Genomic DNA, 23,002 nt, shown 5'->3' with positions numbered 1-23,002 from the left:
TATACAGAACATCTGTTTAATGTTTTGATGTCATAACCTTCACATTCTGATCTTCCTATTTGTGTTGTTAACATTAATGTACTTGGCCCCATCTCTGTAGGAAGTGTTGGAGCCAACACAGCCAACAAAGCTGCCGTAGCTGCTCTTGTCTAATAATGGTTGTCTCCTCCACAAATGAGGGCACAGGATTCCTCACTAACCTTGTTTTTCCTCTACTCACAGGCATCCCCCCCGAACTATTTTTGTGACAAGCCAAAGTTTGTAGTGGCAGAGCACCTTGGTACTCTATGATCCGCTTCCCCGCTAGTCTTTGCTTTCCTTGTATAACATAACGGTGAGTATATCGTAAGTACCATTTGTCACCTCATGATGGAATTATCAAGCCTTGTCATGGTTAAAATATTGTTTAGTGATAACTGACATGTTTTTCTCAATGGAATCCCAGTGAAGGTAAGCTTACTGAGTTGCATGCCTGCCATTAGTAATGATGGGAATGCAAGGACGATCACATGGTGTGACCAGACTGTCCCAGCATGAAGTGTTGACCGGGAGATCAATGCAATTATGTCTGTCTTCTGTCGACAAAAGCCACACATGAATTACATCATGTAAATGAGTAGTAATCAAATTGTCCAGATAGTATTTATCTCTTATAGATTTTACTTAATTAATGGATTGTGGAGATGGGATTCTGTTCAGGCAACATTCGAGAAATGCATTAGAGGAAAAATTTGAAACCCTGCCTGGTTTACACACCATCGGTTATTGTGTTGCCTAATCAATATTCTTTGAACATTATCGCCTACATATTAGACATTGTGATAATATTATTCTGTTGTTACACTAGGGTGCATGCTTTTAATTTGGTACTGAGACTGTAGTCGGCTTTTCAACATAAATGTTTGGGATTGACAGAATTATTCCACGTAGCCCAATTTTACAATCGTGGTCCTAGACCAAACAATGTTGTAAAAATGTGTGTCCCTCACCCAAGTGTTTAAGTCTATGTGCCCAGGTCAAAGCAGCCCTACCCGTCCCACTTGAGGAACCACTACACGACCAGGTGACTGGGTGGTGGTTCGCGACTTCTGGAGAAGAAGCTGGAACTCTGCCAGATTCCTGGGACCGTTCCGGATCCTTCTCACCACCGCAGCCGCAGTTAAGGTGGCAGAATGACCAACTTGGGTACACGCATCTCATTGAAAGAAAGTCCACAACCCCCCAGAGGACCGGAAAAATGACAACAACGAAGAATCATTGGACGTGAACTGAGATCACGATCCTGACGGAGGAAAAGATTGGTCACGACTGTGTGATCATCTTCCTCATCATCCGGTGGAACACTGGAACAGAGTTCCATAGTGAGACTTAAATAACAGCCGCTCCCCCGCCCCACTCTCACCAGATCCAGAAGAAGAGCCCGAAGTGAGACATTTTGTCACTAACGTAGTCCACCCATGGTTAAATGTTGACTCCACTGGACATTCATTCCAACAAAATATGTGGTGGAGGTTTTTGAATCATTCAGTTAAAGAAGAGTATGATGCGGATCATTCATGTTATGTATGCACTAAAATGCTTGGCTAAGAGATGCACTGGGTCTATGGATTTCTACCCTATAAAAATGAAAAAATAAAAATACCTGTCGTGATAATGTGTTTGATGCTATGTTGCTGTCTAGCGTGCGTAATACCTATCCCTCGCAAGATGATTACTAATATGATGGCGGGACAGTTTGTCTCCATACCACGAGATGATTGGAAACCACCTTATGATGATGACGGAGACGTTGATGACAATGAGATGTTGAGATGTGAAGATGTTTGTCTAATTATGTTTATCCTTATAGGTTGTGTTAGTCATTATGTTCTCACATAAATGTTGTTGTTGTCATTATTAAGTGATAACTGTTGCTTAATCTGCATAGCGTTATGTATTTGGGCAATCATTTATTCCATGATCTGGTTCATGATTTCTTTGTTCTCTAATTAGAATTGTAGAATGGCTTCACACAGGATTTTTCCCTCAGCGCAACTTGGGTTTTTCCAGAGTGTCTTGTCATAGTATCGTGTAGATAAACCCTTATTGGTCTGACTCTTCTCTACTTAAATGCGGGAAGAGGGTTTTGGCCAATTTGAGATGTCCTGGGAGAGTTCTGGTTATGACTTTTTATTAGATTTGTGTTTCCCAATTGATTTCAACAAGATAGAATTCTTGGATCACCCTGAATGTCTTCTGTATAATTTTATTGTAGTCGATTTATATGTCATTTTCAGTCAGTGAAGACATGAAAATACATAAAAAATGCAAGTCTGTTGGTTGATGTGCTTTTCTTTTCCTTCACTGGGAAAATGCAGATGATTAATGCTTTGAATGATGTTTCATACAGTATGTGTTATATAAGACAATAGCCTTTTTTGTGTCTTGTGTCGCTTTTTCAATGACGTTGTCTTGGGTTTTAATGACTCACTTAGAGTTCATATTGAGACCACTATCTATCTTCACTCAACCTTGTGTTGAGATAAGGATAACCCCAGGGGGCTTGACAGAGCATTGTTGTTTGTTTTATAGCACAATAATTGCATCTGTGACCGTAGTTTGACTGATAAATCATTGTATGAGGGAAACACCAGGTGAATAACACCTAACCAATGGCACACAACCTCTCATCAGTATAAAACCCTCTTCGGTAGAAGCAAAGGCAGAGTGTACAGCATCACTGTTTTAAAGTGGATTCTGCAGAATAAATATCTCAGTTTGTTTCTTGAGGTGAAACAGGTTAACCTCACAGACCATGCAGTGAGAATTCTCCAACACTTATCTATCTCAAAAGAAGGTCAGTAGTACTGTATGATAATATGGACAAAGATAGTGCATTAATTACACTAAAAGATGTACAATAACATTACATCTATCTATCTACAGTATCTATCTATCGATCTTATTGTCTGTAACACAGATCCAATCATTTTCTTCTCACAGAGACCCTGTCCAAAACCCTGATGGAGGCTGACCTCATGAAGGTTTTCCGAGTGGAGGCCAGTGGTTCCTTGATGTCCCTCTGCCTCTTCGTAATTTTCCTGCTCCTTCTCTACTGGTGAGCCAACGCGTCCTGCCTCCGAGTTAACAAGAATGACTGATAGCACTCTGGAAAAAAAAAAACAGTGGGACCTGCCGCACCGTTTTAGGCTTTATCGTCTTTTAATGTTCCACAGCTTATTCGTCCGTTGCCTCCGTGCAGATTACTGATAATTACACGTCACGTGAAATGCGCATTAAGCTCATTCGTTGGATTTTTTTTTTATCTCCAGCACGCATTTTGTGTAGCAAATACACAATTCTTAGTCAAAATATGCAGGTACAAAATGCCATCTGAAACTATGCAAATTTATATATATATATAATATATTGTAATTTAATGACGGAAATCAATCAATCAATACAAAACAATACCGTACATTTATTGGCTATTTATACTACATCCTTCGGATTGGAGCAGATGCGGTTCTGTATCCTCTCCCCTCCCTCTCCTCTCACTCAACATCCGCTGATACGCAGCGCACTGAGCGGTACTTTATTATCCAACGAGGTGTGCCGCTGCATTGTGAGGTAAAATGGTAAGTGAGAGAGTTATAATAAAGCACAAACATGTGACCGTAATGTTAACCTATAATCGATCGATCAATTGGTCGGTTTTCATGAGTTTCAGATCGGCTGTACTGGTAAATATGTTCCGGTACTCAAACCGGATACCAACGTAATGTAACTTAGTTGTGTAGTTCACGCACAAAAAAAGGGTGAAAGAAAGAAAATGTTGGTTGTTTGGAGCTACTTCAAGGTTAACACAGAACATAAGATGCATTTTTTATCGATCCCCTGACAATATTCTAACATTGTGCAGACTGCGTTTCTACCGTGGTCCTAGACCAAACAATGTTGTAAAAATCTTTCACAGCTGAGCTCCGCTCATGATGAAGAGTTTGATTCTTTATTTGAGACTCGGTTCTTGACAAGTCACTCAGTAAAATTAGTCTTTCGATTTGATCCAGTTGGTTTAATGTGTGGTGAGGGAAGGAGGACTTCAAGTGAACGAGAATGAGAAGAGTCGGCCATTTCTTTTATTTTTAATTTTTTGGTAATGAATGAAATTTATTTTGGAATGGCAAGTACCATATGAAAATAATACTAATTTATAGTTGCACTTAAAAGTGAAAGAGACTTTCATTTGAAGTTCAAACTGGACATTTCCATGTTAGTTAAATGTTGGGTCCGAGTAAAAGTCAGTGAGTTACAGGTTGCATTATACTGAAACTTGGTGACAGTCCCAATTTAAATTTTTATGGAACTCAGGGACAGTTTCATGTTCTATTATTGTTCAATAGTGAATAGTGAACAATGATAACCACACTGTCAAAATCAGCAATCTCACTATTGTGGTAACTGAAAATTGCAGCGGTAGTCTGTATGTGCAGCTCTCCTATCACGTACAGCAAATCAGAATCAGCAGGTCAGACTTAAAAAACATCAGGAATCTGAATTGGCCAAGAAAATTGCAATCGGTGCATCTCGAGTTGGTAAACATGTTTGGTAACTTTACCAGATGATGCATTTCAAGGGGTATACCCTAATGATATGAATTTGTAAACTGTATATAGTTAGCCGTAGTAGCTCACATACGATGTGATTCAAGATTCAAGATTCAAGAGGTTTATTCGTCACATACATATACATACTTTCATACATATATGCAGTGAGACCAACTAACCGATTCCTAAAACGTAATGCAGTAAGTAGAATACTATAGAATAAAATAAAAATATATAGAATAAAATAAAATAAAGTAAATTTAATAGATAAAGGGAATAGGCTTATGTATATGGGATAGACTTACAGTATGTATATGGGATAGGCTATTTTTGTATATACAGATATAGCATTAAAGTGGCATGTGGATAAAGTGAGGTAGTGTTTGTGAGATAAACAGCACAGTATACAACAGTACGGCGCAGCAATACGGTAACACCGAACAACCCAGAACAGTGACACAGTATGCGGTACAGTATGCTACATACAGTACAGTAGGTAGTGGAGCCAATGTGTGTGTCTCAGTGAGGACCGCTGGTGAGGTCAGCATTGACAGTTCTTATGGCTTGCGGGAAAAAACTCAGTCTCTCAGTCTCTCTGTTCTCGCTGTGTGACTGCGGAGGCGCTTGCCTGACAGCAGCAGCTGGAACAGTCCGTTGTTGGGGTGATGAGGATCCTTCATGACCCTGCGGGCTCTGCTACTACACCTCCTGGTGTATAAGTCCTGCAAGGAGGGGAGGGTAGTTCCAGTGGTACGTTCAGCTGAACGCACCACCCTCTGCAGGGCCCGCCTGTCCTGAGCAGTACAGTTCCCAAACCAGGCAGTGATGTTGCCTGTCAGGATGCTCTCCACTGCTCCAGAGTAGAAGGACTTGAGGATCCTCACCGAGACCCGGAATTTCCTCAGCTGCCTGAGGTGGTAAAGACGCTGCCTCGCCTTTCTCACCAGAGTGTCTGTTTGTAAAGTCTGTGTTAAGTCCTCTGTGATGTGGACTCCCAGGTACTTGAAGCTGCTCACCCTGTCAACAGAAGTCCCATTTATCACCAAGGGCGCGTGCATCCTTGGTTGTGATCCTCGCCTAAAGTCCACAATCAGCTCCTTAGTTTTGCTGACGTTCAGGTGGAGGCTGTTGTCCTGGCACCAGAGTGACAGGTCAGCCACCTCCTCGTGGTAGGCCTTCTCATCGCCATCGACAACGGTGTCATCAGCAAACTTGATGATGGTGTTGGAGCTGGACCTGGCCACACAGTCATGTGTGTACAGGGAGTACAGTAGGGTGCTGAGGACGCAGCCCTGGGGGGATCCTGTGTTCAGGGTGAGGGAGCTGGACATGTGCTTCCCCACCCTAACCACCTGGGGCCGGGCTGAGAGGAAGTCCAGGATCCAGGCACACAGCGGAGTATTCAGTCCAAGCTCCTTCAGCTTGACAGCCAGTCTGGAGGGGACTATGGTATTGAAAGCTGAACTATAATCGATGAACAGCATTCTCACATTGATGAGCCTTGTTATGAGGCGGCTACGGTGTGAATAACTGATGGAGTCATTTAGCTGCAGTAGCTCAAACGCCACCAAGACTCCCTGTTACTTCCAGTGAACGAGAGTGAGAAGAGTCCGCAACTTTATAAATTTATTATTTTAAATTTATAGTAATGAATGGAATTTATTTTGGAATGGCAAGTACCATATACATGTAATACAAATATTATATTATATATATATATTTGCACTTAAAAGTGAAAGAGACTTTCATTTGAAGTTCAGACATTTCCATGTTGGTTAAATGTTGGGTCCGAGTAAAACTCATTGAGTTACAGTTTGCATTATACTATTACTGGTACTTAAGATATTTTGCCAAGGTTGGCAGGACTGTCTCTGTTTTAATCCCCAATGCAGTGCTTGTGTGTCAGAATTGCTACAATTCTATACAAAAAATGTAGGTCCCAATAATTCAGTCTTAATTTTTTTTGGACCAATCAGAAGCTCTGTTGCTGCGTCTGAGGTAACCCCCCCCCCCCCAAAAAAAAAAGCTGAGCTAATTTCAGACACACATTAAGCATGTGTCCCTCCCTCTACTGTCACTCTTTCTCACCGTGTCTCTTTCTGTCTCTCTCAACTACCCCCCTCCCTCCCTCTGAAGGCTGTTAATTGTTGTGGAAAATGCGGTTTGCCAGAGCAGCCGCTGCCGTATGTAGGCTGCCGTATGTAGGCTGGCTTGAGGAGGACGATGAAGGTTTCAAGCCCTTCTCTTCAGGGAATGATATCACCGCTTCACATACAGCACGGATCCCCAACACGACACCAGCCAGTTGCGCTTAACGGACACTACACTGCCATGAACAATTTCAAAAAGTGTCCTTTTGCTACTTAATCTGTGCTTTACTTACAATACGACAGACACACACGCACACACACACACACACACGCACACACACACACACACACACTATTCACACACACTCAGAAAACCAAAAGGCGTCCGGAGTCTGGACAAGTGAATTCCTGTCTGCTTGTGAAGCTGCAACCGCCATGGAGTCGAAGGCAAACTTATGTAACCTCCCAGCAATTTAAATGGAGATTTATATCTCAAGGTGAAGCCAGTCATGACACAAATGCTTAAAATGAGAACATTTCTAGTTGGAACGCCAATCTTTTTTGTTTTTGGCAGCCATCCAGGCACAAATTGAAAAGCAGGCCCGCGGGTTGTGTTCCTTTTCCTCTGAATTAAGCAAGAAGTTGTGTTTCACATGGACTGTGAAACTTTTTCACCAGTGCCTGCTTATGGTGTTTGAGCTCGCTAAGTCTCCGGGGGAATCAGAACGCCGTCCTATCTCCTGAGAAATGAAGGAGGACTCTCTCTCGCCCCCCCTCTTTTTCACATACTCGAGACGTAAGCTTTCACCATCTCAACGCCAAAGCCATCAAAGAGCTTTAATGATCTTTATCTGCAAATGGTTCTCAGAATGGACTCTCTCACGCGTACACACACTCACACACTCACACAGAGGGGAGTGTTTTTCAGCGGCAAGAAGCAAACATTTCCTCCGGTGCAGCAGCCCCGGCTGGGTTTCACACCAGTCTTCTTTGCAGGGCTGAACCTCTGGTGAACCCGCCACCAACTGACAGACAGACTGACTGACTGACTGACTGACTGACTGACTGACTGACTCCACCTCTTGTGACCCCCAGACCGTTCACGTCACAAGGCCGAGGTGGAGACCACAGCTTAGGGTGACACCTGCTGGAGTCTATCAAGAGCAAAAGGGGAAAAGAAAAGCACATCAACCAACAGACTTGCATTTTTCACGCATTTTCATGTCGTCAATGACTGAATCCGAACCTTTTTAAAGGAATCATAAGTCAATCAGAAATAAAGTAACCATTCATTGTGCTTTAAGTTGGACAAAGTGTGGCTTGCTTGACAACTCACTCGCTCACCGCTCCTCTCGATATCCCGTTTTTTGTTTGTTTTTCTCCAGGAGAAGAACTGGAAGCTCTGTGAATAGAGAGCGGAGGGAGTTGTTTGCTTCTTCCTCAGCTCCGGGGCAGTCGATGATTCAGCCAGAAAACCACCCGTCTCCTCCTTCACAGAGTCCTTCTGATAAGCTCAGCTGATGGCGTCTGCAAATATTGCCTGAAATGCAATGCACCCAGAAATCGAGACCGACCGAAACCCTCCCTCTGATCAGCTCCTCTCCTGTTTTGTTTATTTTTTGTTTTGTGTGTTCCCTTCTTCTCAGCATACGAGGTTCCCTCGGCCAGTTTTGGGCTTTCACGCGTCGCTAAATGAGCTCTGGGGCTTGATGTGTAGCCAAAGCAGGGCTCCATTTACTGGCGCTGGGAACTGGTGGGACCCGAGGAGATACCTGAGCAAAGTGGACTTGGAACGGTGAAAAGTGTCCCGCCTCGGCCGTGGATGAAGTGAATCGCCGGTCAGGAACTGCAATAAAGCGGTTTACGACTCGTCTTAAATTGCGTTAGTTATCACCGGAGATTTATAGGGTAAGTTGTCGCGCATGATGGTGTTCGGATGACACCAAAAGAAATAAGTACTGCAAACATGTACTGGATGGAAGCGCCGCAAAAGAGGTGTTTTTTCCTCTGCCTTCCAGAGGAGCTCCCCGATAGAAGGCGTGGCTGCTCGTCCCACGGGGACGCAAGCTGCTGAGCGCGTCTTCCTCGTGCAGTACCAGATGGCGATAAAACGGTCAATGCTCCATCCAGATTGTTCTGGAGCGCTGGCACGCAGCTCGCTAATCCATATGCTCGTCCCCACGTGGAGCAGCTTAACGGGCTTTCCACGTCACGTCCAAACCAACGAGTTTCATTCGAACCAAGTCCACTGGCCACCTATGGGGGGGATTAAATCTATAAATCACAGCGGCGTCTCTTTCTGGAATCAGCAGCTGGCTTCTGAAGCGATACTTAGTCGCAAATATCAATCCGACCAGCGCCGACGTCGAGTTCTTCATCGGCATGGAGAACTCGTTGCTCGGCAGATGGAATCGGGCTTTTGCAAGTGTGAGGTCAGTTTGTTCGTTTGTTTGCTCAGCGAGCGTGCTGTTTCGGCATCATCACGGATCCCGACGATGCACAGATGATGAGGAAGCCCCCGATGAGAGAGTCAGCAGCTGCTGCTAAGGTGTCCAAACCAAGCATCATGAAGCAGCACACCACGTCTACCCCGCAGGCCCACATGCACATGCAAACACACATGCACACGTTGGCAAAATGAGATACATGCACACACAGCAAAACAGATTCCCACCGTGACGCTTGCCCACGAGAACACACCCAGACACATGCACACGCACAGGGATCACTGCGATAGTGGACGTGGGGCAGATCCGCTGACTCGGCAGTCCTCCTCACCTTCCTCTCTCCCGCAGTTTGACTTGCCTTGTCATTGGCCAGCGTGCCGTGAGCTGTTTGCTTTATTTATTTATCATCTGAGCAGGAGCTCGTCGGAGTGTCTATCCATCACACCCTCTAATCATATCACCCCCGCTTGTCTCCTTGGCGTGAGGCCATTTCCGCGATGATGGGCTCTAGGACGGCCAGTGACTAGAGGATCAAGTTGGAATGCTTCGGAGGGAACAGCCAGTCGTTTTCTGTATGAAATAAAGCGCAATGCAGGAGGTTCAAACCAGGTTGAGGTCTGTCAATGATTGTAGATCGCAGGGTCCAAGGGAATACTATTTCAGCCATTTTGCCACTTGCGCCAATGACTGGGTGAATCATCCTCTCATCCCTTCGTACACACATCCTGTTCTTCCCTCGTTCTGCGGGGACAGTACATCTCGAGGTGCACAGTTTTCCTGTCGTTATCATTCGCCTCGATGAAAGCAGCTCCTCCATTCTTACATGAAACAGTCCTCCAGCGACAGGACGGGAGTTCTGTCATCTCATCAAAGCGCCGCCGGGCGTCTCCCCCACTCCCAGCTCAGGCTTTTATGACCTTGTTTGCGGCAATAAGCGTTTCCAAAGTTTGCGGGTTTGACTTTGGGGGACGTCGCCTCTTGTGGCGCAGCAGGACGGCTGTCCTCTCTTCAGCCGCCCTGCAGCGGCCATTCAGTCACCTGCGCTTTTAGGGAGACGCAGCCTGAGCCGGGTTTAGAGCCAGGAGGCTGGCTGGCTGTAAATATCACTTTTGTTAATGAGGTTGTTGTGCTCTATGGGAATAGGAAGCAGGGCGGCGTGCTTTTTTATGCAGCAGCAGAAGCAGGGGTGGCAGCCCTAGGACCTGATGTGAATCACAGTGATTTGAAATGCATTAGGCGAGGCAGGTAAATAGGTCTGACGCGTCCCTTTCTTTTCCCTCTAGCCCCGGTCAAAATGGACAAATGTCACCTCCCCTCTCTCTCTCTCTCTCTCTGCTCTTCCATATTCCATATTCCATTCCACCCTCCGTCCACCACCTGTCTCTTCCTGGCTCGTCATTTTTTTCCTATCTCTTTAACAGGAAAAAAAACAAAAACAATGCCCCCCCCCCCGTCTCAGCGGCTCATTTCTGCCTGGTGTTGTTTGCGTTGGCTCAATGGAGCGTTGCTGACTGTCACCCAGACTGGTCGCCACAGCTGGCTTCGCGGCGCTCACGGGGAACGCCGGCGCTTACGTGGCTCCGAATCTCTGGCTCCGCTTTTTTTTTTTTTGTGTGTGTGTGTGTGTGTTTAAACAACGGTTCGGGGCCGGGAGATAAACAACATTTTTCCTTGGTTGTTTAATTTTCTTATTTTCCTGAGCGCGTTCCAAATATCCTGTCTGACCCCAGCCACCACAAAAAAAGGAGGCGGCTGGCTCAAACAGGAGAAGGGTCCGAATTAAAGGGGGCTCATTTCTTTTCTGTAATCCTGCTATGTGCGATGCATTTATTTATTTATTTTTTCAAGAGTGAATGCGGCCGTTTATTCTTCCTTTGTGTTGTTGTGCTGCGCGGAGGGAGCGGAGGGCTGAGAGAGTGAATGGGTTACAGTCAGCTCGTCCCTCCTTTATCATCGACGGAAGCTTGCATGCAAAAGGACAAAAAGCCGCTGATTGATCACTGTGTGTACGCAACCTCTCTGTCCCTCGCTCGCACTCTCTATTCTCCCCCCTTTCCCTTGCTTTCCTTTCTAAATGGGTGCTTTCTTTTTGAGATTTCTGTGCTTAAGTTATTTTTTTCCTTAATTCCAGGCCTGTATGTCGGGGCACAGCATCGTTTCGCTAGAGGAGTATCTGTCCCTGGGCAGAGCAGGCTCAGTTATCGATGCAGCTCGTTGGCTTTGTAGGAGCCACAATATCTTTCCTTGATTGATCGATGACCCCAGATGATGACATACAGGACAAGGGACTGGCCCCTCTCAGAAGAAACAATTAATATTCACTCTTGGCTCACGGTCGAATAATTATTGAAATTGTCTGTCGTGCTCCAGTAGGTTCACAATGATAAAGAACCAGTGCCACTGAAAGGGTTTTTTTTTTTTCGGGGGGTGAGCTGCACTCGGATCAGACGTCGCTTGGAGTGTCTTCGTGATCAGCGGCCAAGCCGCGCTGACCAGAGCAGGTCTGTGCGCTTGGTGTTTTCCAACAGCCGGCCGGAGCTGACATCACAGCAGTACTGATAAGGGATTACAAGATAAACGCTGTGAGTTGCTGTGGTGCATATTATTCAGTGGAGTGGTTCATGGCAGAGATGTCCAGCAGGCGAAGACCTGGTTGTTTTAACCGGTGATTCTTTTTCTAAGCATCCAAATGATCGGTCGGTCATAATTTTCTTCCCCGTCTGCCGTAAGCCTGTGTGTGTATGTGTTCCAGGGAAGGGGATCTGAGGTCGTTCAGACCGTGCAGGTTATTTATACTGTGTACAGTATATATACTCAAAGACACATGGAGTGCTACAGCTATTTTTGTACTCATCATCATCAGCACCATCCCATACACATCAGCATGGGGGCTCATCCCATTTCCCCTCTCTCTCTCCCTCCCTCCCTCCCTCCCTCTCTCACCTACCACCTCTCTTCCTCCCTTCCTTCCTCCTTCAATCCCCCCTTCCACGCTCTCTCTCCCTCTCCAGCTTCAAACTGCCCATCTGGGCACATTCACCTATTCTGCCTTGTGCCTCAGTGGAGTGGGGGTTGGGGGTAGGTTGGTGGAGTGGGGTTGGGGGTGGTTGGTGGGGTGGGGGTCGGGGGGGAGGGGGTGTCTTAGGCTGCTAGATATGATGCTGGCATCCTCTTCTCCACGGGACTGGCCATCTCCATTGTCTTCTGTATGTGTGCGAGTGTTCTCTGCACGCACATGTTCTCTGTCGGGGGAGCTTAGCCGGCCTCGCGCAAATCGATGGTCACATATCAATGCGGTTTTTATGAGGCACTTAACAATAAAAAAGCAATAAGATATGACACCGCTAATCCGCCGGTGCATTCCCGGGCGCTGCAAAGCAATTAAAACATCTGCGCCGCTCTCCGCAATTTATCGGGACGGCCACACTCTCCGAGAATTATTTGATACCCTAGTCAATGACAAGTTGCGGAACAGTCCTGCTCCTTCAACTTGCCCCGCGCCCACCCCCGTTTCAGAGTTTTAGAGTTTTCAGCTGATATCATTGGTCCTTTTACTTCGCCCCTTTGTAGCCACGGAGTGCATTTCTGCAGCGCGTGTAGGTGTTTCTGGTGCGTCGATCGTATATTTTGGGGCAAATTTTCTAAAAAAGCCCCGAGATCTGGCGTGGGCTCTTCATAATGTTGTTTGAAATTCTCTTGTTTGAAACCCAACTTAATTATACGATCCCCCCCCGCCCCAACCGGCCACACGTGGGTGTCTGTAAAAGTGGAAACGCAGCAAACAAAAAACATGTTTTCTGATTGAACTGCCTCGATTGAGGATACATATCTAGCACGTCAGATGTGGTTTTGTTTTTGTGTTTGTATTAGGAGTCTGTGGATATGTAGTTACAGTTTGATTTAATAAGGAAATGCATTCCGGTTTAATGTACAAATGTATATTAGAGGCGTTTTAGACTCTTTACAGGACGCATATGCTCAATGTGTTTTGTTTGTGTTTGTTAAAAAAAAAAAAAAAAAAAAAAAAAAAGAATAGGAAAGCAACAAAAAATGTCCTTCTCAAACACAGTCTTTTTGACCGCTCGGACCTTTAATATCTCCGTCCTTTCCGTGCGCGTGAAGCGATAAAGCCACAAGTGTTACGTCACCCCAGGAATGGCGGGCCGCCATTAATCCTTGTGTGTGTTTCTCTCTATTTAAATGAATGTAGCACAAAGTCGGGGGAAACGGGCCGTGCAATTGAAATGACAGAGGTGACGCTGGACAGCTGGTGTCTCTTTAAACCAAGGTCAGAGGTCATGTCTCCTCCCCAGGTTCTGTCACACGGCTTTGCTTTTAGATGATCTGTTTACTCTGTTGATATGCACACAGGGTCGCGGGATATATTACACAGTATAAAGTGTGTAATAATATATTTATATTTGATTGATATATAAAATTATTCATTAGCCGAATCAGTAAATGTAAATATCTATAAAATGTATTGATTTATATTCATATTTTAATAAAAGTAGATAAGAAACCGTTTCCTATATGCAGTGCGGAATATCTGCTCATGTCAGTTTTAAAAGAAGATGAAGAAATATTCTTGTTTAGCCTTAATCTCTTGCTCATAGGCCTGACTGTGAATCGTATCACATAACATGAGTGCTGCTGGCTCCAAAATAATGATAAATAGAAAAAAATAAGACATTTTGTCACACCCTCTAATATCTGTTGTCGTGAGAATTTGTCATTTGGAAATGTCCCACACACGCACGCACGCACACACACAGACACACACACACACATACACACACACACACACACATACACACACACTCCCCTCTCTCTTTCTTTATGTTTCTATCATTTCCTGACCTCCCCTTGTTCTAAACCCCCCTTTCACACGGTCTTCTTCTTCATGACTCAATGGTTCACTTCCTGAATCTCCTGTTTTGACCTCTTCTCTCTCTCTCTCTCTCCCTCTCTCTCTCTCTCTCTCTCTCTCTCTTGCATTTTTTTCTATTCCCTATTAATGGTTCAACCACACAACGCACGCCTAACCTCTTCATCCGTGCTGTGGCGCTTTTATTCCCTCCGCCTTTTTCTTCCGTCACCCTCGCATCCCTCTTCTCTCTTTCACTCTCTCATCGTCCTTGTCCACCTGCCCCCGCACCCCCCACCCCCAAAGGTCTAGAATATACTTATGGTGGCAGCCGACGGTTTTCCGGGTTCCTTGAACGCATCACTTCCGACACGCATTACCGTCTTCCGAGCCCATGATCGCAGCATCGCTTGTGTCCGTGTGGTGTCTGCATCCAACTTAATTTCAGAGAACGAGTCCGCTAGTTAATCGATCGCGGATGGCATCGTTCTAATAAAAGATGCTAAAAGGAGTCACCCAAATTGTCGTGGAAAAAATGTGGCATTCGCTGAAGCGAGTTGTTTGTTATTACAGTCAGGGATGCCCCTGACTGTAATAAGTTTTCTTGCCGTCCCCTGGTGCCTGTTAACACCGGTGAGCACGTGAATAAATGCACCAAAGCACATGCAGCGTTCTGGTTCCAAGTCAGGAGAATTGCTGAACTGTAACAGCAATATTTAAATATCGCTGATGCAACAAATGTATTTATTTTTGGTTGCAAGTTTTGTTGTTTGCTGTACCTATTTTTTATGTCAAAAAGTGGTTTCCAAAGGGGGAGACCAGAGGCCACAAAATGGTTGCCAATTGACTCAATCTCTACCAGGCAACCATTACTGTCCAGCCCTGGGGAATTCGGAAAATTGTAACTCATGTTGGTAGGAAGTAATTCTGCATTCCATGGGAATCTAGAAAATTTGTTTGAATTCATGCTGTGTACTATGGGAACTCGGAAAATTGTAATTCAGCTCAATAGGAAGTGACTGCTTTTCACAGAAACCAGAAAACGAATTTGTGGCTAATGCAACTAACCTGGACTCCTGCATTGCTGCCTGCAGCTATATTTATTATTAATTATTATTATTATTATTATTATTATTATTATTATTATTATTAGTAGTAGTAGTAGTAGTAGTAGTAGTAGCAGTAGTAGTAGTAGTAGTAGTAGTAGTAGTAGTATTTATTTGTTTGTTTGTTTGTTTGTTTGTTTGTTTGTTTATATTTATTTTATTTATGTATTTTTTTTAACCAAAAACAGTTTGTTCAAATGTGCACAGTGTGCAAATTTCAAATCAGTTCAAATAGGAGCTTTTGTGGAAAAAAAAGCGCTATGTGAGGTCATGGAAAGCGGTGGAGGCTCTGAATGCAACAAATACACATCTTTTTCATTTTATGTTATTAGAGTACACACACACCTCACAAGGCTAATGTGTATTTAATATATAATAATATATAATGTGAGTATTATAATAAAATGTTTTATTAGATTCAAGTACTTGGTAAATTATTATTTTCTGGGATTTAAAATCCATACCGATTTTCCATCATATCCTTCATACTTTTGCCATTATGGCCGTGAAGTTGGCATTAAATTTCATTCTAAGTGGTATTAAACAGGTCTTAAAAAGTAAATTAAATTTAAATGTAAGTTAAATTTAATTGAACTCGGAGAAGCCTGGGGGTACTCTGCCCCCCCAGCCCGGCTTAGTGCTCAGTCGGAGTGGTGAAGGTGTGTCTGCCAGAGAGGTTAGCTGCTCTCCCCTGTCTCTCTTTCTCTCTCATTTGTTATCTCTCCATCTCTCTGACTCTCCTTCATCCACCCTTTTATTCCTTGAGACGGCCATGCCCGCTCCGCCCATGCTGCCTGGTTTGGTCCTAGGAGAGGAGAGGTGAGGACGGAGAGAAGAGAGGAGAGAGGAGATGAGGGGAGGAGGAGAGAAGAGGAGATGAGAACATATGAAAGGGGAGGGGAGGAGAGGAGAAAGTCGGAGAGCGGAGGCTGGGAGGAGGAGAGAAGAGGAGTGGGAAGGGGGGGAGGAAGTCAGAGAATGGAGGAGGAGAGGGGTGGAGGAGAAGAGAAAAGAGGGAAAGGGAGTGAGGGTGAAGGAGAGAAGAGCAGAAAGGAAGGGAGTAGAGGAGGAAAGGAGAGGAGCAGAGGGAAGGAGAGGAGAATGTGGGAGAGTGGAGGATGGGGGGAGGAGAGAAGAGGAGTGGCGAAGCAGAGAGGAGAGGAGAAAGGAGATGTAAGCAGAGCAAAGGAGAGGCAGGGCTCATCCCTCGGTAACCCCAGCTAGCTCCCTGCGGTGCTGAGCCTTGTCCTCCAAAACTCAATTACTCCCGTCCATGAGGATGTACAGATGGGCTGCGATACACACACACACACACACACACACACACACACACACACACACACACACACACACACACACACACACACACACACACACACACACACACACACACATTCACACATGCACAAGTGGACTCATATGTACTCCCAGTCAACATATGTACAAAAACACATATGCGCGCACATACATATGAATACACACAAACACATACACAAGCACACATGCCCATGTTCAATATATATGCACACACACACACACACACACACACACACACACACACACACACACACACACACACACACACACACACACACACACACACATTCATCTCAGGTTGTTCTGTGCCGTTGTTCCACTCAAAAATTGCTCGCAAATGGGGAGAAAGACAAACCTTTTCTCACCTCTAGGAGCCAGACCCCCGAGAGCCTCTTGTTGTATTTAATCTCGCGCCGTTCCATTTCCACCACTCCCTCTCTCTCTCTCCCTCTCTCGCCCGCCGGGTTTCCAGAGGCGATTTAATGAGAGCGGGGTATACATCGGCTTTACCTGCCCCCGTTGCTCGGCGGCGAACATCCAAAGCTTATACGGCGACTCGCTCCCGCTCCAGCGGGATAGATCCGTTTGGGTAAATCAGGACTCCTACGCCACGAAGCTTCATGCAAACGCGGTCGGTAGGAAGACGGGGATCACTCAGTTCCTAAGGTCGTGAGGGGGCGGCGGAAATATTCTGATGCGCATGATATTTCGGGTCCAGCGACACCGTCAAGGGAGAGACGGAGCCGAGACCCCCTGCCGGCGGCCTTTTCAGAAAAGCTCCACTCACAACCGCCCAACGCCGTTGTTTCTCCCTCGACCTTCGTAAACGCTGCGTGAACTCCACACTGTTTGTCTCATGCCTTACCTTTTGGTTTTAGTCTTGAGTCTTACTTTCTTTTCACGCCTTCACGCTCAGACGGTCCGTGCAGACGGCGCACGTCTCTCACCCAGACTGCCGTGCTGACACTCATATGAGGTGCACACTGCGTCGCTCAGAGCCGTGGAACTCTGCCGGAAGCTCCCATGCCGAGCGACAGTAAACTACTGTGAAGTAGAAGCACATTTTTACACTGAGTAGGCCATGGCCAATCCTACCGGAGGCTGGACAGAGATGAAAGATAGTACGGCGACATGGAAAATTCGCAGCTTTTTTAACTATGTGACATCATCAGTTTGGAGAAGTCTAGTATTTGCATCCGTTGATATCTATGAACCTTGGAGTGTTGAAGAAAACCGCTGTGGGTACCTTTGAATCACATTTGAATCCTACAGTAAGAGCGCAATGGGCACTGACGGTGGAACAAGGAATCCGATTTTAGTTAGTTATTATTGTTATTGTTACAAAATCATACATAGTATGTGTCCTAAGTAAGTGACATAGTAAGTGTCCTAGAGAGGTTTTGGGCCAGCACGAGGCACCAAAACAGCTTCAGTGCCACTCTGGAACTATATTGGTGGTGGAGAGCGCTGTCTAACACGCGGGAGCAAAATCTCCCGTACATATAGGTATTCAATTGGGTTGAGATCTGGTGACCTACATACTGACGTCTTTCCAAGAGACCTAAATGCCGATGTTTTTTAAGCCACTGTTCCTATTCAAACACCAGCCAGTTGAGCTCTCTTTATGACTGACATCCGTGTCCCAACAATGATTCCGCTTTCAAAGTCACGGAGATCTTTTCTCCTTGCCGTCTTCATCCAAAATCTGCTCAGCATTTTCACACATGCCATAATGCAGGAGCGGAGCACGGACGCCCCAATGCACGCGCCCCTGTCTCCTTCTCCCTCTGCAATCCTATGTGGGATTATTTTGGTTTTCAACCGGACGCACGTCTTTGCAAACGCCGCCCGGAACGGAGCACCAGGTCTCACTGGCGGCAGCGCGGAGGTTCGGTTAAAACAATCGCTTAATTAGGCGTTTTTCAAAGGATAGCAAAATCAAAAATAAAAGGTTCAAATCATTATCCCGGAGAACGCCCGGTCTGCGTCTCTGCTCCCCGGAGGAGGAGGCGGCGCCTGCGGCTCCATCGGCACTGCCCCCCCCCCCTCCCATCCCCCGGTAACACGTGTGTCTGAGTTTGCTCTGCAACGCCGCTTTGTTCCTCCAATATCTGAACCGAACTGAACCGTACCAAAGGAAGAAAGAAAGAGAGCAAGCCCGTTCCAGAATAACCTGGCAACGGGTTTCACAGTGATTTATTTCTTCTGTTTGGGGATTTCTCCAGAAAGGGAGAAAACCACTGGGCGTGGTTAAAGCGGCGACGCGGAATACCGGTTCCTATTCGTGCACGCTTTGAATTGAGTTTTATACATTAGCTAATTAAAAGGACAAAAATTGCCCAAAAACTCGCCTAAAAAGCAACTGCCGATGAACTCAGCCAATCGCCGGTTGCTGATCTAATCGTCCAATTGCCCAAACCTATCATGCACTACACCTGTGTGAAAGCACCTGCATTTCCTATGTTTCTCCACTCATTTATTCCGGTTCTCCCTTTAATTTGTCACGCGTCTGTATAGCGTCACTATTACCTCCATGATCTGCCTCTGTAGTCCATGTCTCTGTGATGTCATTTCACTCAAAGTCAAGCAGCAAATAGTAACTAAATAAGCCTAATTGGTTTTTTTTCCATATGTATTTATAATGTACGGCAGACAGCAGCTTACTCAACCTATGAGCAGAGGTACGCACGTGCATGTCTTTAGGCTACGAGCGGGTCACCGGGTGGGAGCCACGCCCCGGCAGTTGACGTATGTCTGTCAGAGGCGACACGTGCGTCGCTAATTACCACACTGTCATTAAAATCAGTCAGTACGAGTGCCTGGCAGGCTGCTTTATTGCGGGGTTTTAATCTATGACCGGTTCCCATCTCATTATTAATATGGTAATGGATCTCCTTGAGGAGATTAGGGGGTAGAGCGGAGTGGCAGTGAAAAAAAAATGCTATTTTGGGTTTCAGTTTCAGAGAGGGCTGGAGGGTTTGATGCTGCTGCAGATGATGATGATTATGATGAAGGTGATGATGAGGATGATGATGATGATGATGAGACTTTTCTTTTATGTTGATTGGCTCGACTACATGGGGGAGATTGCCAGACGGATCAAACGCTTAGTGGATCCTTTTAAGTGGGAGGATGACATTTCTCCTCATCAGGTGTAACACAAGGCAACGTGCTGTGTGACATCACTCTGCGTTTGTTCGGGGCCTGCCGTACATTTATTATGTGTGTGTGCACTGTGAATTTATAGACATAAGTAGCAGGCGATGGATAGATAGAACAGAATCATCTTTATTGTCCACCAGGGTGGAAAATGATCTTTGGCTCACCAAACATAAGAGACGAGAACATAAAGAGCGACGAGCAGTTAGTAAAACAAACACGTCACATTTACTGTGTGACAGGTCACTGTTTCAAGATTCAAGATTTAAGATTCAAGAGGTTTACTCGTCACATACATATACATACTTTCATACATATATGCAGTGAAATGTAATGCAACGCACCCGGTGATAACAAGCAGTATGTCCTAGGCTGAACACAGTAGCTACCTAAGAATTTCTACTAGACCAACTAACTGATTCCTAAAACAGAATGCAGTAAGTCGAATACTATAGGATAAAATAACAATATATAGAATAAAATAAAATTAAAAAAATAAGAACTCAAGGGTAATGCAAGGTGGCGGTACAGAATAGATAAAGGGAATAGACTTATGTATATGGGATAGACTTATGCATATGGGATAGGCTATTTATGTATATACAGATATGTGCATTAAAGTGGCATGTGGATAAAGTGAGGTAGTGTTTGTGAGATAAACAGCACAGTATACAACAGTACGGCGCAGCAATACAGTAACGCCGAACAACCCAGAACAGTGACACAGTATGCGGTACAGTGTGCTACATACAGTACAGTAGGTAGTGGAGCCAATGTGTGTGTCTCAGTGAGGACCCCTGGTGAGGTCAGCATTGACAGTTCTTATGGCTTGCGGGAAAAAACTCAGTCTCTCAGTCTCTCTGTTCTTGCTGTGTGACTGCGGAGGCGCTTGCCTGACAGCAGCAGCTGGAACAGTCCGTTGTTGGGGTGATGAGGATCCTTCATGACCCTGCTGGCTCTGCTACTACACCTCCTGGTGTATAAGTCCTGCAAGGAGGGGAGGGTAGTTCCAGTGGTACGTTCATCAGAATGCACCACCCTCTGCAGGGCCCGCCTGTCCTGAGCAGTACAGTTCCCAAACCAGGCAGTGATGTTGCCTGTCAGGATGCTTTCCACTGCTCCAGAGTAGAAGGACTTGAGGATCCTCACCGAGACCCGGAATTTCCTCAGCTGCCTGAGGTGGTAAAGACGCTGCCTCGCCTTCCTCACCAGAGTGTCTGTTTGTAAAGTCCATGTTAAGTCCTCTGTGATGTGGACTCCCAGGTACTTGAAGCTGCTCACCCTGTCAACAGAAGTCCCATTAATCACCAAGGGTGTGTGCGTCCTTGGTTGTAATCCACGCCTAAAGTCCACAATCAGCTCCTTAGTTTTGCTGACGTTCAGGTGGAGGCTGTTGTCCTGGCACCAGAGTGACAGGTCAGCCACCTCCTCGCGGTAGGCCTTCTCATCGCAGTCCGTGATCAGGCCCACGACAACGGTGTCATCAGCAAACTTGATGATGACATGACGTGTTGGAGCTGGACCTGGCCACACAGTCATGTGTGTACAGGGAGTACAGTAGGGTGCTGAGGACGCAGCCCTGGGGGGATCCTGTGTTCAGGGTGAGGGAGCTGGACATGTGCCTCCCCACCCTAACCACCTGGGGCCGGGCTGAGAGGAAGTCCAGGATCCAGGCACACAGCGGAGTATTCAGTCCAAGCTCCTTCAGCTTGACAGCCAGTCTGGAGGGGACTATGGTATTGAAAGCTGAACTATAATCGATGAACAGCATTCTCACATAGGCCCCCTTCCGGCCATCCAGGTGCGTGCGCGTGGTGTGCGGTACCTGGGAGACCGCGTCATCCGTGGATCTGTTAATGTGACCTGTGACAGTTAATGTCAAATTGTCAATGTATGTGGCTTAAATCTCAAATCACTTTGTAGAGTTAAGAATATTGATGGCACTTGGGATGAAGGACTTGTTAAATAGATTTTCAGTTGCCAGGGGGACTTGGTAGCGCCTCCCGGAGCTCAAAGGCTCAAACTGGCTGCAGAGGGGATGGGAGCGATCTGCCAGGATACTCCCCGCCTTCTTCCTCGTCCTTTCTGGAAAAAGTCGAGTCAAGGGTTTTTGCCGACTATTTTGCTTGCCGTTAACACAATCTACGCTTCAAGTGACTGTGCCAGGCAGGACGATGACAAGTGTTTTGTACATTACTTCTAACACATACTGATTAAGTTGCTGTGAGCATTTCTTGGTACTCTGCATTTTCAGAGAAGCTCACCTGACAGTCCAAAGAACCAACATATTTCAAGTTTTCCACAGTTTTCAACATGTTGGCCGTCAAGTGAAACTGGCTCATTTTTAAATCTTGTTTTGTGCAGATAATTAACGCTTTTGTCTTCGGCTCATTGATTTCTAGCTGGCTACTGTGACGCCGCGTTTGAAGGGCCTTGGTGTGGGTCAGACAGGCAGCTTCACCAAAAGGTGCTGTTCTCTGTGGGAGGCCCACCAAGGCCAGGTCATCAGCATACTAAAACAATCTAAAATATTTCTCATTGATCATAAATGTGGAAGCAAAAAAAGAGAGAATAGCACAATGGAAAGAACAGGGCCTTGCGGGCAGCCTGCGCTCACTGTGAGCACGTCTGACACGTTCCCCCTTGACTCAGACCCTCCGTGGGCAGCAGGAAAGAAAATCTCTGATCCAGAGAACTAACGATCAATGAGCCTTTTCGGGAGAAAATGTGTCTTCATTGAATTAAAAGCTGTGCTAAAATCCACGAATAGAACCCCGGCATATCCTTTAGGACACGTAAGCTGTTTCGTAACTGTATTAAAGGGGAGCTATTATGCTTTTACTTGTTTTCTGTCATATATAATGTTGCAATGTGGGCTGTTCATATTAGACATGGCCAAAGTGTCAAATCATGAGGTCAACAAATGACAAAGTAATCCCTGTGAACAAAATGCTCAGGCTGCACTGCTCTGAACGCTCGGTTTTCAAAGGGTTTTTTTCTACTCTGTAGGAGCTGACGTCAGCTCATCACGGATTTCTTTAGGGTCATCTGCTACATCCGATCTGCTGTGCGGTTCTCCAAACAAAACCAATAACGCTAAAAATAGGGTGTGTTTTATTGTGGATGTATCTTTTTTATTGAATGTAATTTTATTTTTATTTTTAACGTTAACATGAAACAAAAAAAATCCCCGCGTGCAAGAGTCCCGGTGCAGGGTGCGCCCCGTGTCTCTCACAAGCCTGGAGAACGGCAACGAAAATCGCAACAAACTTTTAGATGAGGCCTTGTAGATCAACTATGAGTGAGGATTCAGCAACTGGGTTGCTTATTTTTCGCCTCAAATTTGTTCAGAAACAGATTTTGGTGGGCTGAGAAGATCAAATCAGTGAAAGCCATGCTCAAACGCCATTGGCTCACAGAACTAGGGGCC

At 45.6% G+C, this 23,002-nt stretch overlaps 1 protein-coding gene across 1 annotated transcript in view; it reads left to right on the top strand.

Moving 5' to 3' along the window:
* Positions 1–1,172: 1,172 nt before the first annotated feature.
* The window catches only part of tbxas1 (thromboxane A synthase 1 (platelet)), a gene marked incomplete at both ends in the record, with an annotated part of 85,413 nt that continues 63,583 nt past the window's right edge, over positions 1,173–23,002 (top strand). Inside the window, 2 exons of the mRNA XM_080002381.1 lie at positions 1,173–1,185; positions 2,983–3,097. Coding sequence (XP_079858507.1) covers positions 1,173–1,185; positions 2,983–3,097 — 128 coding nt within the window. The remainder of the gene's footprint in view (positions 1,186–2,982; positions 3,098–23,002) is intronic.

Source organism: Zeus faber, assembly GCF_960531495.2.
Source record: "Zeus faber genome assembly, chromosome: 6".
NCBI lineage: Eukaryota > Metazoa > Chordata > Actinopteri > Zeiformes > Zeidae > Zeus > Zeus faber.
The sequence above is the reverse complement of the archived record's forward strand: the minus strand, read 5'-3'. Positions and strand labels throughout refer to the sequence as shown.